The sequence below is a fragment of the Panthera uncia genome, chromosome B1, assembly GCF_023721935.1.
Source record: "Panthera uncia isolate 11264 chromosome B1, Puncia_PCG_1.0, whole genome shotgun sequence".
In the NCBI taxonomy this organism is placed as follows: Eukaryota; Metazoa; Chordata; class Mammalia; order Carnivora; family Felidae; genus Panthera; species Panthera uncia.
In genome coordinates this window covers 169777739-169799439 of record NC_064811.1, presented here as the reverse complement: position 1 = coordinate 169799439, position 21701 = coordinate 169777739, and the positions used below count along the sequence as shown (strand labels likewise).

At 40.1% G+C, this 21701-nt stretch overlaps 1 protein-coding gene across 2 annotated transcripts; it reads right to left on the bottom strand.

The window, feature by feature from the left end:
* Nucleotides 1–420: 420 nt before the first annotated feature.
* On the bottom strand, nt 421–21661 carry BNIP3L (BCL2 interacting protein 3 like). Of its 2 annotated transcripts, none has more exons than XM_049631617.1 (6): nt 21469–21661; nt 14359–14542; nt 9719–9791; nt 4812–4915; nt 4531–4680; nt 421–2632 (listed from the first exon to the last, which is right to left on the bottom strand). In XM_049631617.1, exons 1-6 carry the CDS (start codon nt 21566–21568, stop codon nt 2584–2586), a joined length of 660 nt encoding a protein of 219 aa, XP_049487574.1. In that variant the 5' UTR covers nt 21569–21661; the 3' UTR covers nt 421–2583. The 2 variants fall into 2 exon arrangements, with proteins under 2 accessions (XP_049487574.1, XP_049487575.1); XM_049631618.1 differs by lacking the exon at nt 21469–21661 and adding an exon at nt 15295–15431.
* Between the last annotated feature and the right edge of the window lie 40 nt (nt 21662–21701).

Sequence of the window (21701 nt, the reverse complement as noted above, 5' to 3'; positions counted from 1 at the left end):
GGTTCACTTAAAAATTCATCCCACTGGCTAAGTGTTCAGTTTTCACTTTTTACAACAGTAAATACTTTTGCTGCAAAGTAACTTGTTGCACTTTTTAATGTGCAAGTTTGTGCAGTTTTGCTCGTGATTCCATCTACGAATATTTTTAGCCAGCTTTCATCAATCAAGAAAGATGAAGCCTGCCTTTTCGTCCCCCAAACTGTAAACAGGCGTAAAGCTTTTAAAACATTATTCTTAAAACGTCAACTGTTACATGTTGAAGTCTCCTTTCTAATCACGCAATCTGTTTCTGTTTGACATAAATCTGGGTGGGAGCATCAACATGTATTCCATATGTTAGGGCTGTCAATAAATACTGCATGACTGTATCTTATGATAAGTTCTACTGTGATCATGTATTCATGTTTTAAGTAATAGTCCAAAATTTCACAGATATTTTAAGAAAAAAGAACTAAATTTATGTCCGATGTTGAAGAAAATCATAAACATACCCAAGTTCAACCACACTACTGATAGGATTGCTACTGAGTTTCAAAAGAGGGCAATGTGTTGCCTATAAAAAAGTTGCTCTTACTTTTTGTATAATTTTACTTTTCCCTCCCATGATACGGATTGTGATACAAGCTGTATATTACAGCGGTCCAACTCTTTAGTTCTTGCAACTTGATCGGCCTTTCCAGTTTTAGGCAGGCTTTTCAAAATCAGTGGGCCGTCAGATTCACTTTCCAAAACAAATTCAAATATGAACACTTGAAATAAATAGGTTATAGAAGGCAAATCAAGTGTTACCAGGTTTAAGAATAAGCTAGAAACAAAGTATAATAAAAAGATACCCAAAATTATTCAGACATCAACCGCTCGAAAGAAAACATAAAATAATTCAGAAAACTATTTTGGATATATCATCTTTCTCAAAGATAACCTGCTATATTCTTGAAGATAGCCAGAAATTATTATTGTTTTGTTTAATCTGTAGGTTATTTTCCACTACAACACATCCAGTTTACAAAATCTGATGTGAAAGAGAACAGAGTTAGATAGTTTCTGCAGACTGGCAAATCTATTATTGTCACTGCTCTTATCCCAGGCGATCTGATGCACTTGATTTAATGAAGAGATTGCCAGTTTTAAGATTACCAATGGTCCTCTAAATAGTCAATAGTCATGTCTACATCATAAACAGCAATTTATATATAAAACATATAATAGTATCCTTCAGAGTCATGCCAGGTGTTCCAAAAATCCAAGAAATCTACTTGCAATAACTGGGGGTCCTGATGCTTTCTAACAATTTGGTCCTAAAGCTTCACATTTTAGAAACAAACAAACCCAAATGCACAAACACACACAAGCCGATCACTGTTGCCGAGTGCCCTGGAACTTCAGGAGTTCACAACTGAAGATGGCTACGGGAGGAGAAAACCGCCAGCGCCTGCCCAATCGCAGGGACCACCGTGGGAAGGCTGGACAGGTGAGAGGGAAAGATCCGAAGAAAACAAACACCATCTTTTTAGAACTTTGTCAACTGTCCCCACAACCCACGTCTGGTGTTCAAAGCTGTGCGAGTGCTTGGAATCACTCCGAAACAATTACCTTCACAGTTTAAAGGCTTCAGAGTGTAAGTGGTGCTTCCTAAAACAAGAAGCCCGTATTTGTACCACAAATTGGAACTCGTTCCAAAGCCTCCTCTTAGGAAAAAAACAACAACAACAGAAGAACTTAAAAGTCATGAAAAATTCACATGCAGCTAAAGCTAATAAACATAAAAATACCAAACACACACAAATCCCCAAAGCAATTTCATCTATTTCTAGGTAGGCCTGAGACGTTCCTTATGAGTAATAGAGATTCTACACCATAGAAAAGACAGCATTACGACATCCTAGTATTAAAATACGCTCATGTGTTTTAGTTCTGATTCTACGTCATACCCATCGTTTATGTAGCTGGCCTCCTACAAATTAAAAGGCGCCATTAAGGAGGCTGTTTAGACAAAAAGTGGCTCCAAAGCTTGTTTAAAATAATTTTTTATTGCCCAGGATATTTTTTTTTGTGTGTCTTGGTTTTTTTTGTTTGTTTGTTTTCTTTTTTAATAACTATAAATTCAAGCTTAGGGAAGCTTGCCTTTGTCTTGAAAAAAACAAAACAACAAAGCTGTCATATCATTTGCTAACCTGATCTCATTTGAAGAGAGAGATGGTAGTTATCTTGCAAGAGCAAAATTTATACCACGAATGATGCAGGTCTAAGTCTGGTAGCACTAAAAGGAGACGATAGCATTGTTGACAAAATTATAATCTGCTGGTGGCATTTGCGGAAAAGAAGCCCTTGCAAATTTCTAAATAACAGTAAACTCTGTTAGGAAATTCTAAAGTGTCTTACAGGCCAAAAAGGGAATGAGGTTAGTAAAATGCCTCAACAGAGTTTGAATAAAATACTGGATTTGAGAGTTACTGGAACTTGGATATGTAAAAATAGGGTGGTAGGTTGGGTCATGCTTACAATGGTCTCAAGTTCAAATAAACTATTGTGACAATACACCACTTCACAGGTCACACGCTTGTCCAGGGGCTTTTCTTTCCTTCAGTAGGTGCTGGCAGAAGGTGTGCTCAGTCGCTTTCCAATATAGATGCTGAAAGGAAACAGAGTGTGTCACGTTTCATCGGCTTCAACAGGTGTATACCAGCTTTCCACAGGCTGAACTGTACTTAAAAACTAAATGTTTCAATTCTCGTAGAAGGCTAAAAGGTGTCAGTGCACAGTTCCCTATCATCCTGAAATCACTGCTGACTTACTTAAAACTAGTCAGCAGCCAGCCAAACTGGTTTTATATAATTATGTTTACTCATTAGGCAGGACTGGACAGCACAGGGGCAGCGATCCGACAAAAGTAAAACCAGAGAGAACAGATTCCCCAAAGAACAAAGCACAAACTTCCTTTGAGATGTTCCCTTACAGCGGACAGAGGTCTATTGATATTTGAGATACGACATACGGTAATGAGCCAAATCACAAAGCTGCCAGTGCCTTACAGTGGGCTCTTACGAACCATTTAACTCTTCAGGATCAGGCCTAACATTGCTTTCCCATGCCAAGCAAGCATTTTACCATTAAGTAACGTAAGCGGAAAGGAAGTTAAGGAAAATAGGAATTTAGTCCCACCCCTCCCAGTGTAACAAAACCAACCAACTTTCTCAAATCCTTTTTTCTACATTCATCGATAATAACACACTTATTCCAGCAAGAGAGAATCTGAAGACTCATGAAAGAAAGAGCCCGCACAAGGTACAAAAACCAACTCCCTGAGGGCAAATGAACTACTCTGCAGTCAATACTAAAAGGGAATTAAAAAAAAATTTTTTTTGAATGTTTATATTTTTGAAAGAGAGAGAGAGAGGCAGAGTGTGAGCAGGGGAGCAGAGAGAAACGGAGACACAGAATCCAAAGTGGGTTCCAGGCTCTGAGCTGTCAGCACAGAGCCCGATGCAGGGCTCGAACTCACAAACCGCGAAATCATGACCCAAGCTGATGTCGGAAGCTTAACAGACTGGGCCACCCACGTGCCCCTATACTGAAAGGAAATTTAAAGTCCTACCCAGTCTGCCCTCACAGCAACCCCAAACGACACTCACACACTTCCTTCCGCACAAACACCTTCCATTCCGCTGTCTGCCATCACGGTCTTTGCCATCACAAAAACAGATCAAGCACCCAGAAAGACAAAAGGAGTCTATGGGAAAGTCACGTATATGTTTCCATGTTTGTGACTGTAAATACTCTCTCATATGCTGAGCTCCTTAAAGGGAAAATAAGGGATATCTCTTTTGCATATTATATAGAGAAAATGACTCCTTGTACATGCTTAAAGAGAATAACAGACCTTAAAAAAAGAAAGAAACTAACAGCTAGTGTTTAACTCCTAAAATTCTCCAAAAAAATAGATTTCCTCAACTGTTCGATCAAAAAAAAAGAAAAAAAGAATTTAAAAGACTGAAAAATCAATCAGCTACAGGTAAACGTGGGGTCAATTTTAGAAGAGTCAATGAAAATGCTACAGGAAGAAAAATACAGGACCCCCACCAACCTACCAGTTTCACTCAAAGACTATTCAATAAAACTAAAAGGAGACGATAAAAGGAGTGTATTTTCCCATCTGGGGGAAAAAAAATGTTCACATCAGCCCCAAATTTATACACTAAAGGTTAGTTTACTTTAAAGCTTAGCTAATCTTGAATAATTTATAAACGACAAAACCCAAAAGGAAAAATCAGACACAGAAGAGCCCACTTAAAAATGATCACTACAGGACTAACACGAACTACTTACTTTCAAATAAGAAAAGCTATTAAAAATGCTTACCAATGTACCAATAACGTATCGGCTTCAACAGTTCTTTTAAGCTCACCCTATCTGCACTCAAACATTAAAAGGGGAACAATACAAACGGTCTCAACCATGTTTCTTACATCTGGAAATAAAATAGGAGGGTAAAATAAATGGAAAACACGCTGGGAGTTCACCAGTACTTACCCTAGCCCCAAAGCCAAAACATGAGAGAGGAAGAGAGATGGAATGAACACTTTAAGAAATTCTGCGGAGAAGATACCCCCTTTCTTCATGGCCCCGCTTTTCCTCATGCTTAAGGAAACGGAGCGTTTGGGGTGTCTGAAGTGGAACTCCCTGGGGAAAGAAAGGCAGAGGAAGGGGTCAGAAATGCACTTGCTGAGAACACCTTGGAAATGAGTAGGTCCACCGCACGCTGGTAGTTCACACCTCCCCCATGTCCAGAGGAGACACGGGCAAGAACTCACTTAGGTGGAATGTTTTCGGGTCTACTGGACCAGTCAGACACCCAGTCTACACTTTTCTTCAAAGCATCAACTTCTTTCTCTCCTTCTGCAACCTCTTCTTCTGACTGTAAAGAAGAATTACAACTTTAAAAAGAAAAACAAAGGAAGACCGATTCTTCCTACCACAAAAGACAAATCTAGACAGCAAATATATGAAGATCCTAAGGTTGTGCCTGGGCAATTTTCATGGAAGAAACGTGACAGCTTTCTAAACAGGCTGACAAAATGATCTGAGATCACAGCATTCGAGATCTTAAAAAGAACCTGAGCGGGCCTCACTGCGGTTCTATCTAAGCAGAGGATGTGAACCTCAAAAAAGCGCACTTGGGGCTATCATGCTAGGTACAGTGCAGAAACCATTAATAACTGTTGAATCTGGGCAATGTTTCTTCACAGGCCCACTGCAACATTCTCTTCACTTTTGTACGCACTTAAAATTTTTCATTATTAAAACTAAAAGACAACATATCCAAATGTATATACAAACCAATTAAAGTGATGAGGGAAGAAATCAGTGGGAGAAGTGATGAAGAAGTAAATAATAATATTTATTAATCATTCATCAAAATACCAGCATCATTCTAAGCACTTCACATGCATTAATCTTTACCTTGCAACAACCCTACAAAAACAGGAATTACTGACATTCCATTTTACAGATGAGGAAATGAAGACATAAAGTCAGTAACTGCCTAAGGTTCCGTAATCAGTAAGAGGCGGGGCCAGTATTTCAACCTGGGCAAACGGTCTTCTACAGCCCCCATTCATAAGCATTAGGTTTTATTTCCTGGAAGGAGATTATGTATTTTTTAGACAAATCACTAAACATTTCCCAAGGTTTATTCAAAAGTACTTACACCAAAAGTTTCTTGGACTCATTTATTTGCTACTGACTTAGAATTCGACATTTTTCCATCAGATAAATGAGAAACAAGTCTTTGCTCTTGCTAACTATAGGCTATAGTTTCAGGCCAAGAACATGCAAAAGAAGCCACAGGAATTTTTAGGAGATATTCCTAAAAATGAACAGCAATGTTCACTCAGCTTTACAGAATGGATGCTAGGACCTCAAACCAAAGGGTCTCAGAGCAAACTATTTTGATTTGTTACTTTGCTTGAATAGGATTCATTCTTTGGCCAAAGCTTTCATTCTTTTCGCAGACAGCAATGAAATGCAGAACTTAATAGATCAACATGATTCTCTCTGACAGGCTAGTTCTTTTTGAAACAGGTGCCCCAGTAAGGTGGTTTCAGAATAAAATGGGCTACCTGCATCTAGAGACGATCGAACCGGAAGTAAAATCCCTGTGGATTTCTGCTACTCTGGTAGTACCATTCTTATTTAGTTCTGCTGGATTTAGCAAATTCCGCTGAATGACACAATGTAGCCTTTAGGATTAAGCTTTTTCCACTGGGTGTTGAGATTACTCAGAATCATGAGTTGGCTCTTTGTGAAATAAATCTGAAAACATCCTAAATCAAAAACAATAAACTGTTACAATTTACTTAGAGACCAGTTTGTGTACCCACAATATCTGGCTATATGCAACACTGCACAACATTCTGCTTCCAGTTTCCGACTCTGGTCTCACATGTCTCTCCTTAAAACTGCTCGAAGATTTACATTTAAATTTGTGAACAGATCAGTATTTCCTACTTTCCAAGAGAATGAAAATGTGGTAAGATTTTACGCTCTAATTTTTTCGAAGCTGATGTCATTTTCTCTCAGTTGAGTGAAGCAAAGTTTTTAGACTACTAGTAAAAAACAAATAAACAACAACAAAATACAAATTGCCCAAATCAGTTTAGACTGCTTACCTTAAGAACCAAGAATCTCATGCTATCCTCGTTTACTACCACCGTGTGCTTCCCTTTTATTCATGTTAAATTTGCCAGTTTCAGGTTTTAAATTACCTTCTAATCCTTGGAATTCCGGAATATGGTAAAAATGTACTTAATCTAATTAATACGATTTGTGCTTTTAAACTGAATTATCCTCTCTCTACACCCACATCTAAAAAAATTCTCATCATTTTAGCCTGTTCTCGTGCGGAAGTCCCTCACCTTCAAATCACTTACATTTTCCTTCCTTGGGCCACTCAAGTTCTCTACATGTGACTATTAAACTGCATACAGTGGGGTCCCTGGGCAGATAAACCACAGTTTTACAAAAGGGAGAAGGGAGGACATCTTCAGTCTGCATCATGACTTCAAGAGACCATTTACAGTCAATTTTCTACTATAAAACAAGACTCTTGAGGACTATGGTCATAAAAGTATAGTCTGAATGATCCTTTTCTTAAATGCATTACCCCTTAGGCTTCTTCACAGCATAACTTAGCAGGCATGTTTTCGTTCATTCTCATGACCTTATGAGCTCTCCTGAAATCAATCCCCTGCAAGGACTTATTACAGTAGAAGGAGCAGGCCCAGACAGCCCTGGTTTCAATCCTGGCTCTATTGTGTATTGGCTTTGTGATCTTAGATAAGTAACTTCTCGAAGACAAAGTCTCACTTTCCCCATTTGTTCTCAGGGCTAACATCACCTCTTTCACTGGACTGAGAACATCGAAAGTGGGAAAAACTTTTTTTAGGAATAAATTTAGCACCAAGAATATATCTATCAGTGTCTTTCCTTTCTCCTAGAAAAGGCTGAAAATGTCATACATTCCTCGTATAGACATATATAAAAATGTTCAATAAAATCAAGTACCATAACAGTCCTGTGGTAACTGCTTCTGTTTGCTAACCCTAAACTTGCTTCTCATTCACAAATATAAAATGTGTCCTCCCAAGCCCTAAAGTTACTCATTTTTAAACGATCGTTTCTTCAATTTTAAAAAAGCAATGAAAAAGGCTTTTTGAAAGCTTAAGTAAATCATACCTACTGATGTCTTATTAAAAGTCTTACTTCAATGTTCCTTTAGGTACCTGTTTCTGAATAGGAACCACACTAGCAATACGACCATAATCCGACACAGAAGCCAAAAGATTTTCATGATCTTTCCTAAATTTCACAAATTCCTTTGGAATTCTAGGATGGATGCAGTCAGCTCTAGAATTCCATTTGAATTCAATTATCAGTGAAGGCTAATTGTACACTGCCACTCCATGAACCAGGAGAGCAGCTATCAAAGTGTTTCATTAGGTGGTTAGGGAGCTTATTCGGGGGTGGGGGGGGTGGGGGGAAGTATGTGTGAAGGGGGAGGGAGGTCTAAGATCAAATTAACTTGGAAAACACTTGGTTTAAATAAACAGATTCTTTTACTGCAGGAGTTGTCAGAGCCTTTAAGGTACTACTATGTGCTGTAAATACTGGGATGGGAGGGGGAGGGAGCACAGGGGCTGTATTATCTCCACTTAACTTGCCTTCAGGATTATTTTATGGAGCTTCCCATTGAGCAACTGTTTCTCGAAACACATTCTGGAAAAGGCTAATCTAGATTTTCAATCTGTCCGTACGAAAGACAATATGGATTGAGGATATCTTCCTCAGGAAAGACTACAACAAAGAATTAATTTCACTTCTCTGTCTTGGGATTCCTTAGTCCACTTTGCCATGGAAACTATATATTTTCTTCTTCATTAGTTATAGCACATCCACATGGCAAACTGGACATACGTAAGCCAGCAATTCAACAACTACAGTCAGAACAGCTTCCTACGTGAGAGCCTTGCTACTATAACCTTCTCTATAAGATAAAGCTCATCATAATATAAATTTGTATTCAATCCACAGATCTGCGAGGTTTCAGGACAGCACAAATAGAATATAGGCAAAGCAGGGAGAAATTGTGCAGCCTTCGGAAACAGAAAATACTGGGTGCATCCAACATACCATGTAAAATGTTTCTAGTGCAAAGGGGTTTAGGACATTGTAAAGTGATAACCCCACAAAACAAAGTTTCTGTCAGAATCCATTTAAACAAACCTCCATCAAACACTCTGCAAGCACCTAACACAGGAGAGCAAGACAACGGTTCCTGTCCTCACGAATTTGCACTGACCCTTTTCGGTGAAAGTTAAGGGCTGGCTATGAACATTCTACATCACGAACAACAAGTATTTACTCATCGTAAGTTTTATAATATAAACCCTTGTAAGCTTTCAGTACTATATCCGTTGATTTTACTAAAACATCAATTCCTAGTGAACTATTCTTATCTTCTTTAATTTAATGAACTCTGCAAAATTTAGATGAATTCTCTCTCTAGCTGTTGTATTCACTTCAAAAGTCACTGCTTTGATTTCAGATGCAGAAAAAGTTTTCATACCTGGCTCTACAGCTTTCCTTTTCATTCATTTTGTGACCTTACATAAAACTCCTCAGTTTTCCATTTATAAACTCAAGAAACTAGCCCAGAATACAGAATGATACATCATAGATAAGAATTTTCCAATTCTGGGGGTACCTGGCTGGCTCAGTCAGTTGAGCGTCCGACTTCGGCTCAGGTCATGATCTCACGGTCCGTGAGTTTGAGCCCCGTGTCGAGCTCTGTGCTGACAGCTCAGGGCCTGGAGCCTGCTTTGGATTCTGTGTCTCCCTCTCTCTCTGCCCCTCCCCCACTCACACTCTGTCTCTCTCTCTCTCCTTCAAAAATAGACACTTAAAAAAAATTAAAAAAAAAGAATTTTCCAATTCTTTTAGGGTGATAGGACCCCAAATTCTCAGCTGTAGAGAAGTACAAGGGCTGTATCATCCTAACCAAATTATACAACCAGAAACTGAATAACTTAAAACAGCTTCCAAGTACTTTTTAAAGTCTTCTTATTCTTCAATATATTTTAGCAAAACACACTTATCTAGAGGTTCACATTTTTCCTAATTGTTTACTGTACATCAGAACAACGAACACACGCACACACACCTGAGAGCTATGGTCCCTGCTGGTGTGCATCTCCACATCAAACATAATCTGCCCATCTTCTTGTGGGGAAGGGCTAGAAGAGAAAGAATTTAGCCATTAATTTTAGTTCTCATTTTGCCAAGTAAATTAACCTCCACTGGAAATTAGAAAACTGAAAGTTACAGTAGAATTGGTTTTGAAAAAGCCGCAAATCAAAAAGTATTATCTTTTCTGAAATCAAGCACTCTTGTTTCCAAAATGTTCTGGAATTTTGTGTGGTGGTGACGAATTTCTTTGCAATGATAAATTTCCTTATTTTTACTCTTTTTCCAATAAAGGTACGATGATCTACAAATTCAGAAAGCTGGTTTGGGATTCTTTTGCTCAAAACTCTTTCCTCATTAAATAATTCATCACCAGCAAGTCTCAACATGTGAAAGCAGTTTTCAGAGCCTAGTTGGTTCCCAGCCTCCTGAGGAGCTTCCTGGGTATAATCTGAAACCGGCCCCCAAATGGGAGGGCGAGGAGAGCAAAAGAGGCAGGCCACCCCACATCGGTAGGTGACGGCTTTGAAGAGAGAGGGAACTTACAGATGAGGTTTGTCTTGGGGTGACAGTAAGTCGAGCACATCAGATTGCCATCAGCCTGCCACATCTTAAAAGTTCATACAGAGGCCTTAACTGGGTCTAGTCACATATGCCGTTCAAACAGTCTCAATACCACATTTCTGTCTCAAAGCTGTATTCCTCAGGCAGCTTCTGAGAGCTGGGAAGGTAGGCACATTCCAAGGTCAGGAGAGGGGCTGGGGAGCCTCCAGTTGCCCAAGTCCAGCTTCAGGGTCAATCTGCGGTCACGTCTTCTCGAACACCTCCTCTGGCACTCTTTCAAAGGGTCTTCAAGTTTAAAATTGTGCTCGCGATACTATTACGATTTATTTGCCTTTGTCATTCTTATTCTGTCATGTCTGTCATTCTTACTCCGTGTATCGTGAAACTTTCCAAAGGCTACATGATGTGTTTTATGACAACAGACCCAATGCAAAAGCAGAGGAGAATCCAGCTGTTTTCTATTAAAGCCAGATATTAAAGAGATTTGCAAAAATGTAAAACAATGCTACTAATTCTTACTAATTTTTTTGGTTATGAAAAAGTTGCTTTTCATTTTAAAAAGCTACTTATATTGAAATGCAAAGGGTTTATTATTGTTGAATGAGTGCGTATTTTGAAACTTTGTTTTAATTTCTAATACAGTTAAATGTTGAAATATATAACCCACATAATCCAAGGACTTTTGGGGATCCTAATAATTTTTAGGGCTGTAAAGGAGTACTGGGACCAAAGAGTTTCAGAACCACTATTCTACTTGTTTCAGAAATATTTGCTGTGAGATATCTCAGAGTGAATTACTGAAGCTCATATATGAATATGGAACTTTAATGAAAAGTACAATATTCCCCCAAACAAAAATTTACAGATAAACTTTTCGACAAAATACGTGACTGCAAACTATCTTGATACAATAGATGAACACAACATGCTAAGTTCTATTCTTAGTTTTGTCAGCGATTCCTTGTGTAACCACGGCAGGTTGTTGCTTCTCGGCCTTTCGGCTAAGATCAAGTATAACACAACAGGTCACTAGATTTTCCACTATACACCCCGCCCCCACCTCCCAAATCTAAACTGAAGTATGGATGAAAACGCTCAGGCCTGACTTGTTCAAAGGACTAGATATTAACTGTTCAAGATACCAAGAGCACGTGTAGAATGTTAACATATAGAAATGATGGTGAGACACACTCAAAAATAAGTTCACCTGAAATCTGTCAGACTGATTCGGCCTAGGAGCCTCAGACTATTATCATTGACACAAGAGAGTCCTAAACAGGGACGGCAAGAGAGAAAAGCTGATTCTGTACTGCACATTTTAGTGTATTTAGAAAATTTTGGTCTTAAACTAGGAATCTCAGGCTACAGCACAGGAACCAGGTAGGAGGCACTCTTGTCCTCAGTTTACTGTCCTTATGCTCCAACACCATTGAGTTCACAGCCAGAGATCCAGTTAAGGGCGAGCCTTCCGTAGCCATAAGCAGGTCAACACAGTAGAATGACACAGTCAAGAACCCTACAGGAGCACTTCTCTCCTTCTACACTCTTCTTTATCGTTGGAACCAATCCCACTTAGGAAAATACTCAATGTTTCACTGGTCAATGGTTTACTCCTCCTAACAATGTGAAATGCATTAGAGCTTCAATTCTGGCTCATGATAGAATTAGCCAGGGAGCTTTTAAAATATCCTGTCTCTACCCCACCCCTCACAACGGAATGAGAATCTCTAGGGATGGGGTCTGTGCACTGGTATTTTTAAAAGCTCCCTAGGCATGTCTGGTGTGTAGGCTGAGAACTCCCGCAATACCCGCAATAGGGTGAAATGTGATATAAAACACAGGGGGGTTATCTTCTTACAACCGCCACAGTGACAAAAATGTATCTGTGGGATAATTTTTAAATTCCAAGTTCGGTTGGTCCTTGAACAATACAGGGTGCTGAGGCCACCCCACAAAGTTAAAAACCTGTGTATAACTTTTGACTCCCCCAAAACTTAATCGCTAATAACCTACTTTTGACCAGAAGCCTTACGGATAACATAGTCAACTGACACATATCCTGTATGTTATATGTATTGTCTAGTGTATTTTTACAATAAAGTAAGCTAGAGGAAAAACATGTTAAAGATAATCACAAGGAAAAAAAAACACATTTACAGTATTGGACTGTATCGAAAAGCATTCACACGACCGTGCAGTTCAGACTCACGTTGTTCAAGGGTCACTGTATACATAAATTAGCTTTGAGACTAATATCCAAGAATCCTAGAATTTCTCCATCTATAAGAAACACTTCTCAATGACTTCAAATATAGGGATGCATGGCAATTCAAATGACCTGAATTTTGAAGACATTTCTGAATGTTAAAATGTGTTATATAGCAGGGGAGAGTATTACTGAGCTCGAGCTGTAGGCCTTCTCTGAAAGATGACCAGGAACCCAGCGCGTAAAGGCACACAAGCTGAGGGACAGGAAAGTGCTCGAAGGCATGCGCCACGCCTCACTTCACATGTTTAAAGACCTAACTTGAACATGATCGTGAGAAAGTAAATTCATGTCCAATCACAAGTATAACTACAACCACAAGTGAAAGAAGTTGACCAGAAAAGCAAGCAAGGGACTTCTTCTCTGCTCAATGACCACAGCAAGTGAACAGGTTAAGGGACACATTGATGCCAATCATCAACGGTCATGTACTTGAATGCAGAAAAGCCTTAGAAACAAGCCTAGAACAAGCAGAAAACTTCAGAAACGCATAACGAGTCCCGTAATATAAATGCAGCGTAATAGAAACTTCATTCTGAAAGACAGACGAATGCTGTTGCTACTGGAATCAGTGGCAAGCTGCTCAGCAAAGAGCCATCTGCTCTGCTTCTAACGAGGCTCCTGGGAAGTACAGGGACAGAGGCAGAGGCGGGGGTGCGCGGTGGGCCAGAGCCAGCAACCCAGTCCTCTGCTACCTTGGTGACATCGGTGGATCATAAGACAGGCAGGAACTTCAAACGTGACTGAACTCCTGTTTCTCCTTTTAAACTTTTTCTGATATATAAAATGTGCTATATATACATTTTACACAAAGTACAAAAATGTTCAGAAGAAGAAAAATATCCATAATTCCATCCCTTAGAGATAATCACTTTTATTTTTAGTACCCATTTTTAAGTGTTTCCTTAGCCTTTTCCTCGTGCGTTTGCATTTTCTCCATGGATAATATCAGTTAACTCTTAGTTAACCACATCATCCAGTATCCCGTAATGCTAGCGTATGGCCGTCACAGACCAGGAGGTGTTAGGTAGATCACCATGTCATTTAATACCGCGTACCCCGGGGGAAAAAAAAATGACGCTTACACTGAAAAGCAAACAAACAACTTGGTTTCATTCAACTCAATCACCGTGCCCTTACTCTTTCACCATAAGCAGTTCTTCATCAGTGGAATTACTTTTCCCGAGTTAAATACAGAAATATGAGATCTAAAATAAAAGTTCCTCTGAAGAAACAGAATGGCCTCCCAAATTAACTATCTTGATAGCCGGTGGTCAGTGTTTCCACCCTGCAAATTCTGCCGTAACTTGCATCAGCTGCAGTTCCTAGGACTCAGAAACATTTACGGAGTGTTACTACACACCAGCACCATGACTATCAAGGGTACCACGGAGATGAAACATGACCCCTGCTCTTCGGAGACTCACAAGCTAGAAGGGGGGACAGACATAGAAGAGGTGACTGGCAGAATGTGATCTCTGAAACAGGGACACAAAGGAAAATGGGAAAAAGTTGGATTCATTCTACAAGTAAACATTTATGCCCTTGACTTTTAAACCGATAAATATCAAAAAATGATACACTCTGAGTAAAGAAACTGATTTAATCTAGGGGAAAACACTAGGGACTCAACTATTTGTCAATTAGCTCTCTGATTTAAATTCACATGCTGCAATAAATCAGGAGTCATTTTGTCAAAGACGAAAGCAAATTTATTTCTTCTAATGGGAATTAACCTTGTAACCCGTCTGTTTTCCGAATTTTACCAAATCATGGATCTCACTTACCTGTCACAGTGAGAACTGGCTCTTGAACTACTCTGTCCTGATTCGTGTTGTGCGTCCAAAAGAATCTTTTCCATGTCTCCATTGTGGATAGAGGATGAGGAAGGTACGTGTTCTAGCCCCCCATTTTTCCCGTTGCCATTATCATTGCCATTGCTGCTGTTCATAGGGAGCTCCACCCAGGAACCTGTTGGACGAGTCAGATAGCTTAAGTTAACCACAGCAGAACCAAACTCTGTCATGTGCACACAGATGCGAATGTGGTGAATTCCGATAAGAATTCGGTCTTGCCTTAAAGCAAACGTAGAAGTACTCTGAAGACAATAAATAAGGAGCAACAGAAGTCTAAAAATGTGTATAGTTCTTGTTCCTGAAGTAGCTCATGCAATCAACCAATTTAGAAGAAGCTGGAACTCTAACCACTAGTATCTTAGAAAATGTGTTTTTCGGCCAATTTTCTCTCTAGTTAAAGCTTAGTTTATATACAATAAGCACTCCTCTGAAAACTCTGAGATTGCTTTCCAAAAAATAAATGGCTACTTTATTACAAGACAGCCTACTTATCTTCAATATTTTAGTTATAGATGTATTTAATGTAACACATATTTTTCCCCAAAGTCTACTTCAGCTATTTAGTTGTGCCCTCTCCACAGATAAAATAAACACATGGCTTAGAAACTTCATGAAAGTCATCTAAATAAGGCAACAACTGTCTTAATTAGTATAAACAATTGAGAAGCTCCCAGAGAACTTAACTCCAATCGTAAGTTTCAATTTGTGTACACACGTGCAAAATGAAGGAACGCATCCAGCTCTTAATTAAATCAGGTGGTAACACTAAGAATTCTGAAAAAGCTCGTCTCCATGCCACCGATTAGTTTCTTCCTTTCCTCTGTACCTCACCCCTTTCTATTCCCTTTCTCTATGTACTAACCGTACCTTGTGGACTTGACTTTTCTTCTCTCCCACGAGCTCCTACTTTCTAGGGTTTCATTAAGCCTTGTTGGTTTTAGGGAAGAAACTACTGTGCATCTGCACAGGAGACACTGAGGTTTTCTCAGGCAAACAGTCAAAGGGGGTGGAGCCACGGGAAAGGGGATGTGGCCTCGGTAATCTGGACAGCTCTTGAAAATATTTACTGGCTCCATGAGTTTGCGGACACATTAAGATGCTTTAATTTTAATAAGAATTGGCAGCAGTAGCCAACAGGCCAACTTCACAACAAAAAGAGATAGTGATGGATTTGCTTCATACTTTGCATATTTTTTTATTTATTTATTTTTTATTTTTAAAATTTATTTTACTTATTTTTGAGACAGAGAGAGACAGAGCATGAACGGGGGAGGAGCAGAGAGAGGGAGACACAGAATCCGAAACAGGCTCCAGGCTCTGAGCTGTCAGCACAGAGCCCGGCGTGGGGCTCGAACTCACGAACCGCTAGATCGTGACCTGAGCCGAAGTCGGACGCTTAACCGACTGAGCCACCCAGGTGCCCCGCATATTTTGTTTTAGAAAATATAATGAAGCAGGCTGGTAGGGCCATCTCTCTAAACTCCCAGCATAAGTGTTAAGCGTTCTGTGGCTGAACAGTCTTCCATCAGTAAATCACAAGTAATCACCAAAACAGGCTCAAACCCTCAAATGGACTATTAATGAAGTGAGGACTATTCTAGATCCAAAGTGAACACATCATCCTTCTATGAAGGAACAGCTCAAAGGCGACCTGCCTGGAAATCAGACTCCACCGCCTGCTCTCTGCCCGTATTTCTCAGCTTCAGTATTCTCATTTGCAAAACAGATATAAAAGCACAGACCCTACCTCAGAGCTGCTCTGAGGATTAACTAGAGGAACACGGGTGAAGTGCCTAGTAAGTGGGAGATATTCAGCTATCTGCTAGATAAACGAGTTTGTCCTTGTCCAGTACTTAGAACCGTGTTTGCTGAATAAAAATGAAGTTACCCTTTCCTCCCTTTCCCTCCACGGCAGTCCCAGTGGGGGTCACAGCCCAATAACCACAAGCAAATCTTTGGGACTCTACTGCCAAACAACACGGTTGCAGGACGTCCCCGCGACCTCATTCTATACAGAAACAAAAATGGACAGACTAGGTAGAGTTCAAAATGGATTAACAAATTCGACTAACAAAGCTAAGACAGACTGTACACTAAAGGTAATTTAACTAAATCCTTGGAGTGCCTCTGGAGTGTAGAAGAAACATGCCAAAAGCATCCCTAAATTTAGAGCTCTGCAAAGTATTTTAACTGGAGAGACAGAAAAAGAAAGAGGTATGTGATAAGTTTTTTTCCTACTCCTATTGTTTTCTACAATTTCAAACTTACTTTAAACCAACAGAATCAGTTCTTCTTGTACTGAAGCCTAATGTATAAACAACACAAACAAAAGACCTGAGCTGCTCTGGTAGAAGAAGTAAGGAACCAGGAGTTCCCGATGGATCTCTGTGGAAGCCAGTCTTCCCTAAAATACAATTAATGTTCACTTCAAGTAGCTGATCAAAGAGAAAACCAGCTGTAACAATATCAGGTTTTCCACACCTCACCTTTTTGAAGGACTTCCAAACCAATGTCTAGGTTCTACTTCCAGCATTAAAAATAGGTAAGCAATCATAATCTACGAACTTGAGAAGACACACCTGGAAAAGCTTGGTAAAAGTGATTTCTGTAACTGGCTTCACACCCAGCATAACTGAAGGCATTTCCACTTAAGGCAGACAAAAATTTGGGGCATATATTAATATCCGTGGTTAAGAGCACAGACTGAAGCCAGACTCCCGTTCTAACACTTAACAGCTGTTACACCCCAAACAGGTTACTTAATCCCTTACTAGTTTTCTCACCTGTAAAATGGGGATAAAAATTATATCTACCTCAGAGGGGTGCACGAAGACAACATGAATAAAGTACTGAGAAAAATAAGGAAAATCATTAGTACATGGTATGTGTTAGCTAATATTGTAATTATACTCTGTATCTTTTAAGAAACACTTCTTAATGCAAAAATGTGTTTCTTGAAAATAAACATACATAAAGTAAAAATACCTTTCTTCCCAATCTCCTATTTCTACTCCCAAATAAAACCACTTTTAAAAAGTTCATAATGTAAACTTCCAGAGCTTTTTCGATAGTTGTGCTTTTTGCTTTTGTCTTTACAAAAAAATTGAATCATACTATACATATTTTTCTGTAAAAAGTGTTTTTTACCTAACAGTTTGTAGATATCTTTCACCATCAATGCATATTACCTTACCTCATTCTTTTAAACAACTGCTTTGCATCTCATAAAGATATACCATACTTCAGCCATTATCCAATGTCGATGGTTAATGATAACCGAAATTGTTTCTAATATGATGTCATTACAATCAGGTCTTCAATAGAGTGTAATTTGACAATATGCATTAAGACACCTAAAAAGGTAGACTTTCCCTAACTCAACAATTCTCCAGATATATCATCTATGGAAATAAACTGTACTGCAGAAACACCTATGCACACAGATATTAAAAGGCTACCTATCAGCTTTATTTTTTGAGTAAAATGGGAAAAAAGTAAACCCGTCTTTCTCAATAGATGGATTACACATGCTTTTCGTTACCTCGTTCATTCTTGATTTACAGCTTCAGAATTTCTTGATGTTCTAACTCTACCAATCCTCATAAAGTCCCTTTCTACTTGGAAAGGAAACAAGATATGAGGATTGTGCTGTCCAAGCAATACAAAGTAGAAAAAAATCTCAGTGAATTCTCTTCCTAAAAATCAAGCTTTAAAAAAAAAAAAAACAAAAAACAAAAAAAACCTGGCAGGCTCTCTCTGTTATATTAAGTCTACTTACAAACTGAAAAGTGTTCTTATGCCAGACTGTACATATACACCATACATGAGATATTTTCTCAAATCTTTGAGAATTGCTAAGAGATTCAGAACTGCTAAGAGATTCATGCTTCTATATTTTCTAATCTAGTACATCATGAAGGCTGGTTCAGTAATTGTGATTATATTCATGACTGTATGCTGTATATACTCTTTCTAGTTTTATAATTACTAGTTCAATCCTCTTGCAAGAAGGGGAGTGGGAGAGCTGCAGGGCACAGGAAGGGAGAGAAGGAGGAAGAGTATTTCTCATTTTTCCCCCCAACTTTCCAAGGTCCCATGTGTAACTTTCATCCTAACCAGCAGAGATACATTTCATCATGTCTTATGTTCTTTCCTCCAAGCCTTTATTTTATTTCAAGCACTTGATGCTGGAATGCAGACCAAGAACAGTCACTGATATTCTTCTAAAAAAAAAAAAAAAAATCATTTTGCACGAAGGAGTACTTACACACCAGTTACTAATATATTCAAGAATAGTATCGTGAAGCAGTGAAGTTTCACATGCCATAGACTCAAAAGCTCTCTGGCCATACTGGGGAAACAAGTGCATCATGGTTGAAGATGTTTAAAAAGAAAAGAAAAAAAAAAAAAAAGGCTGTACTTCCTACATTAAACAACAAGAATTATTATATAACATAAATGTCCTATACAAATATTAAGTAACTTGACAGTATTCTTAAGACTAGAACTGAGACTGGAAACTGGAAAAACATCATTTTAACTTTGCCAGTATTCTGTATATTTGTCCATTAATTTGTAAGGAAGGTGAACTGTTCCCCTACAATGGTAAACTAAAAAAAAAAAAAAAAAAAAGTCAGAGAAAGCTTTCATTACTTCAAATATTTCAATAATTTGCTGTTAAAACTCTGTTTTGATTCCTGAACTTAAGATAAAAATCACAAGCCACAGATAATCTGTACAACGAGTTCATCTTCTGTGTTTGACAGTGGTGCAACTTTACCCAACAAAGAACTTCAACTTATCAACAATTTGGGTGGTATTAGATGTCTGAATAAGTTGTTTTGCCCAGTGCCCAAAAATCATTTGAAGGAATCAGGAAGGCTTCTTGTTTGGTTTGAACCACTGTTGTATAATGAACTGAAAAAACAAACAGAATAAAAGGCAAGAGGGGAGTCATTAAATATGGCACTGCCTAAAAGCTTTTCAGTAACTTTTCAAAGCTCACCCTACCCCAAATAAAATACTTGCTATCTAGCAGATTTCCCAAAGCACCATTTGGATATCACACACAGACTGAAAGTTCTACTTCTGTTAAGAGCTAATACGAACGCAGCAGCAACGGACTGTCCCAAAACATCAAATACCGCATAGGGTCTTCCAGACACAGAGGTAAACCATCACATACAACTCAACCCCCTTTGTTGTTTTTGCTAGCTGGTCAAAGGAAAACTAAAATTTCTTTTTTTCTGTGAAATCATGCATGCATACTAACCAACTGGCCAAGTCGTAAGCGCTGCAGGATAAGAGGGAGTACAATGAAGAAAGAGTACACCAAAAAGAGCTAGCTGGCTAGGCAGGTCACTTCTGCTCATAAGGCAGGATAACATACTGAGAGAATAGTAAACACACATAACCAGGGCATTCTGGGCCACTGACGTGTCCTGAAAGGAGCACTAGATCATTTGAAAGTAGAAATCTCAGCTCTAAGTCCTAGCCTGCTGTGAACTTGGACAACACACTTTTACTCTCACCCTGCTCCTTTACCAGTAAACAGAGGCAGTTACCTCTAAAGTCTTCCTATTCTGAAATCCCATGCTTCTAAGAGTGTGCTAAAAACAAGTAGTGTTTAAAATGCACATTAACACATGAAACGAATAACGTTTAAAGACACATAAATTAATCCTTACTGTGGGAAATAATATATAATCTTACAGTCCAGAACATAAGACACTTATAAGTTTTAAAAACTCCACCTTTCAGAGATTCATCCATCAAAAGATGGAACAGGAGCAATAAGCAATGAAAACATCTTAAAATAAGAAAATTCTATCCCCATCTTGCAGGGACAGGAATTCTTTTCCCTAAAATAATTTTCAGGCCATGTTGGAACACCTCCCTCTTATGAAAGAGATTGCAATGCCTTGAAGTGTCATTTAAGCATCCAAATGATTTTTAAATGATTTCATCAGGCCATATGCTAACTGTCCCAACTACCTCTTTTATGAGATCAATTGTGGAAAGAAAGGTTAGGCAAGAACCTTTCCAAGACTCTGAGCTTTAAAGACAGCTAGGAACAATCTTAGGACAAGATGTCTGAGCACCGCAATGTCTGGATAAGCAACTGGAGTTGCTCATAACTCAATACTGCACATGGACTTCCAAGCGCCCGACTGCATCAGTGTGGTTTTAAGCCCGTTTCTGAACATTTATTGCCCCAGACTCCAAGATTTATGCAATCTCGGGTTTAAAGAGGCCGGTCACAAGAGGTTTTCAGGGCACACAACTCCATCGTTTCAAAAACAAAACAAAAAACTCACTTGGGCCAACTCTAAAAGAAAAAAAAAAAAAAAATCTCAGAAAAAAAAAAAAGTAGCATAGCCTCCTCACACCCCCCACTCCCCAACACGCGCGATTACAAGTAACCACTAAATTGCCAAATAATTTTCCTGGCCAGCCTGTGGTAACAAAGGAAGGGAACCAAGGGGCTCACATTCCAAGCCTTGGGGGAAGGCCGACCCAGAGAGGGGAGGTCCGCCGGGCCAGGCCCGAGCCCCGCTGCACACCTGACCTCCCACGCGTCTGCCGGCCGCCCCCTCCCCTCGGCCCGCCGCCCGCGTCCATCCCCCGGCGTCCCCGCTGCACGTCCCCATCCCTGCCCACGTCCCCTCCGCCGCCCGCTCCGCCCACCCCGCCCTCACCGCGCCCCAAGGCCCGCCCCCCGCGCCCCGATTGGCTCCGCTCGGGGGCCCACCACAGGTGGGATCGGCTCGCCCCCCTTCTCCTCCCACCCATCGGCCCTCCCCGAATGCGAACCCAAGCAGCTCCCCACCCAAGACCCCAGGAGGGAGGGGAGACAGGGCTAGAGGAAGACAGGAGCAACTCGCCCTGACAGGTGACGGGAGCTGTCAGTCACCCGCACATCCTCAGCCGGGGCCAATGGGCTGCCTTCTCCTCCCGCCCTCCGCGCGGAGCTGGCGGCCGCGGCCAGAGCAGCTCCTCCTCCCCCATCCTCTTCACCGAGCCCGCCGGCCCAGCACTCACTGTTGAGGCCGGCTGTCGGGGCCAACGGCTGTTCACCCTCCTCGCAGTTGTTGTTGTTGTTGTGGGGGGGCGGCGGCTGTTCTACTAAATGAGACGACATTGTCGGGCGGCTGGAAGACCCGCGGCCGAAGCAGGACCGTCTCTGGTTCTCGGGCAGCAACACAACAAGCCGAGTCCCCCGCCCCCTTTTCTGCGCCTGCGCAGCCCCTCCCCCGCCCCTGACGTCAGGGTCC

Excerpts from the sequence above, each read along its gene's own strand:
- BNIP3L (XM_049631617.1), bottom strand. The coding sequence starts at position 21,568 with ATGTCGTCTCATTTAGTAGAACAGCCGCCGCCCCCCCACAACAACAAC. Across the intron at positions 9,792-14,358 it reads GCCAGTTCTCACTGTGACAG|CCCTTCCCCACAAGAAGATG; the intron begins GTAAGTGAGATC and ends TTTCTCTTCTAG. Across the intron at positions 4,681-4,811 it reads CCCGAAAACATTCCACCTAA|GGAGTTCCACTTCAGACACC; the intron begins GTGAGTTCTTGC and ends TTCTTTCCCCAG.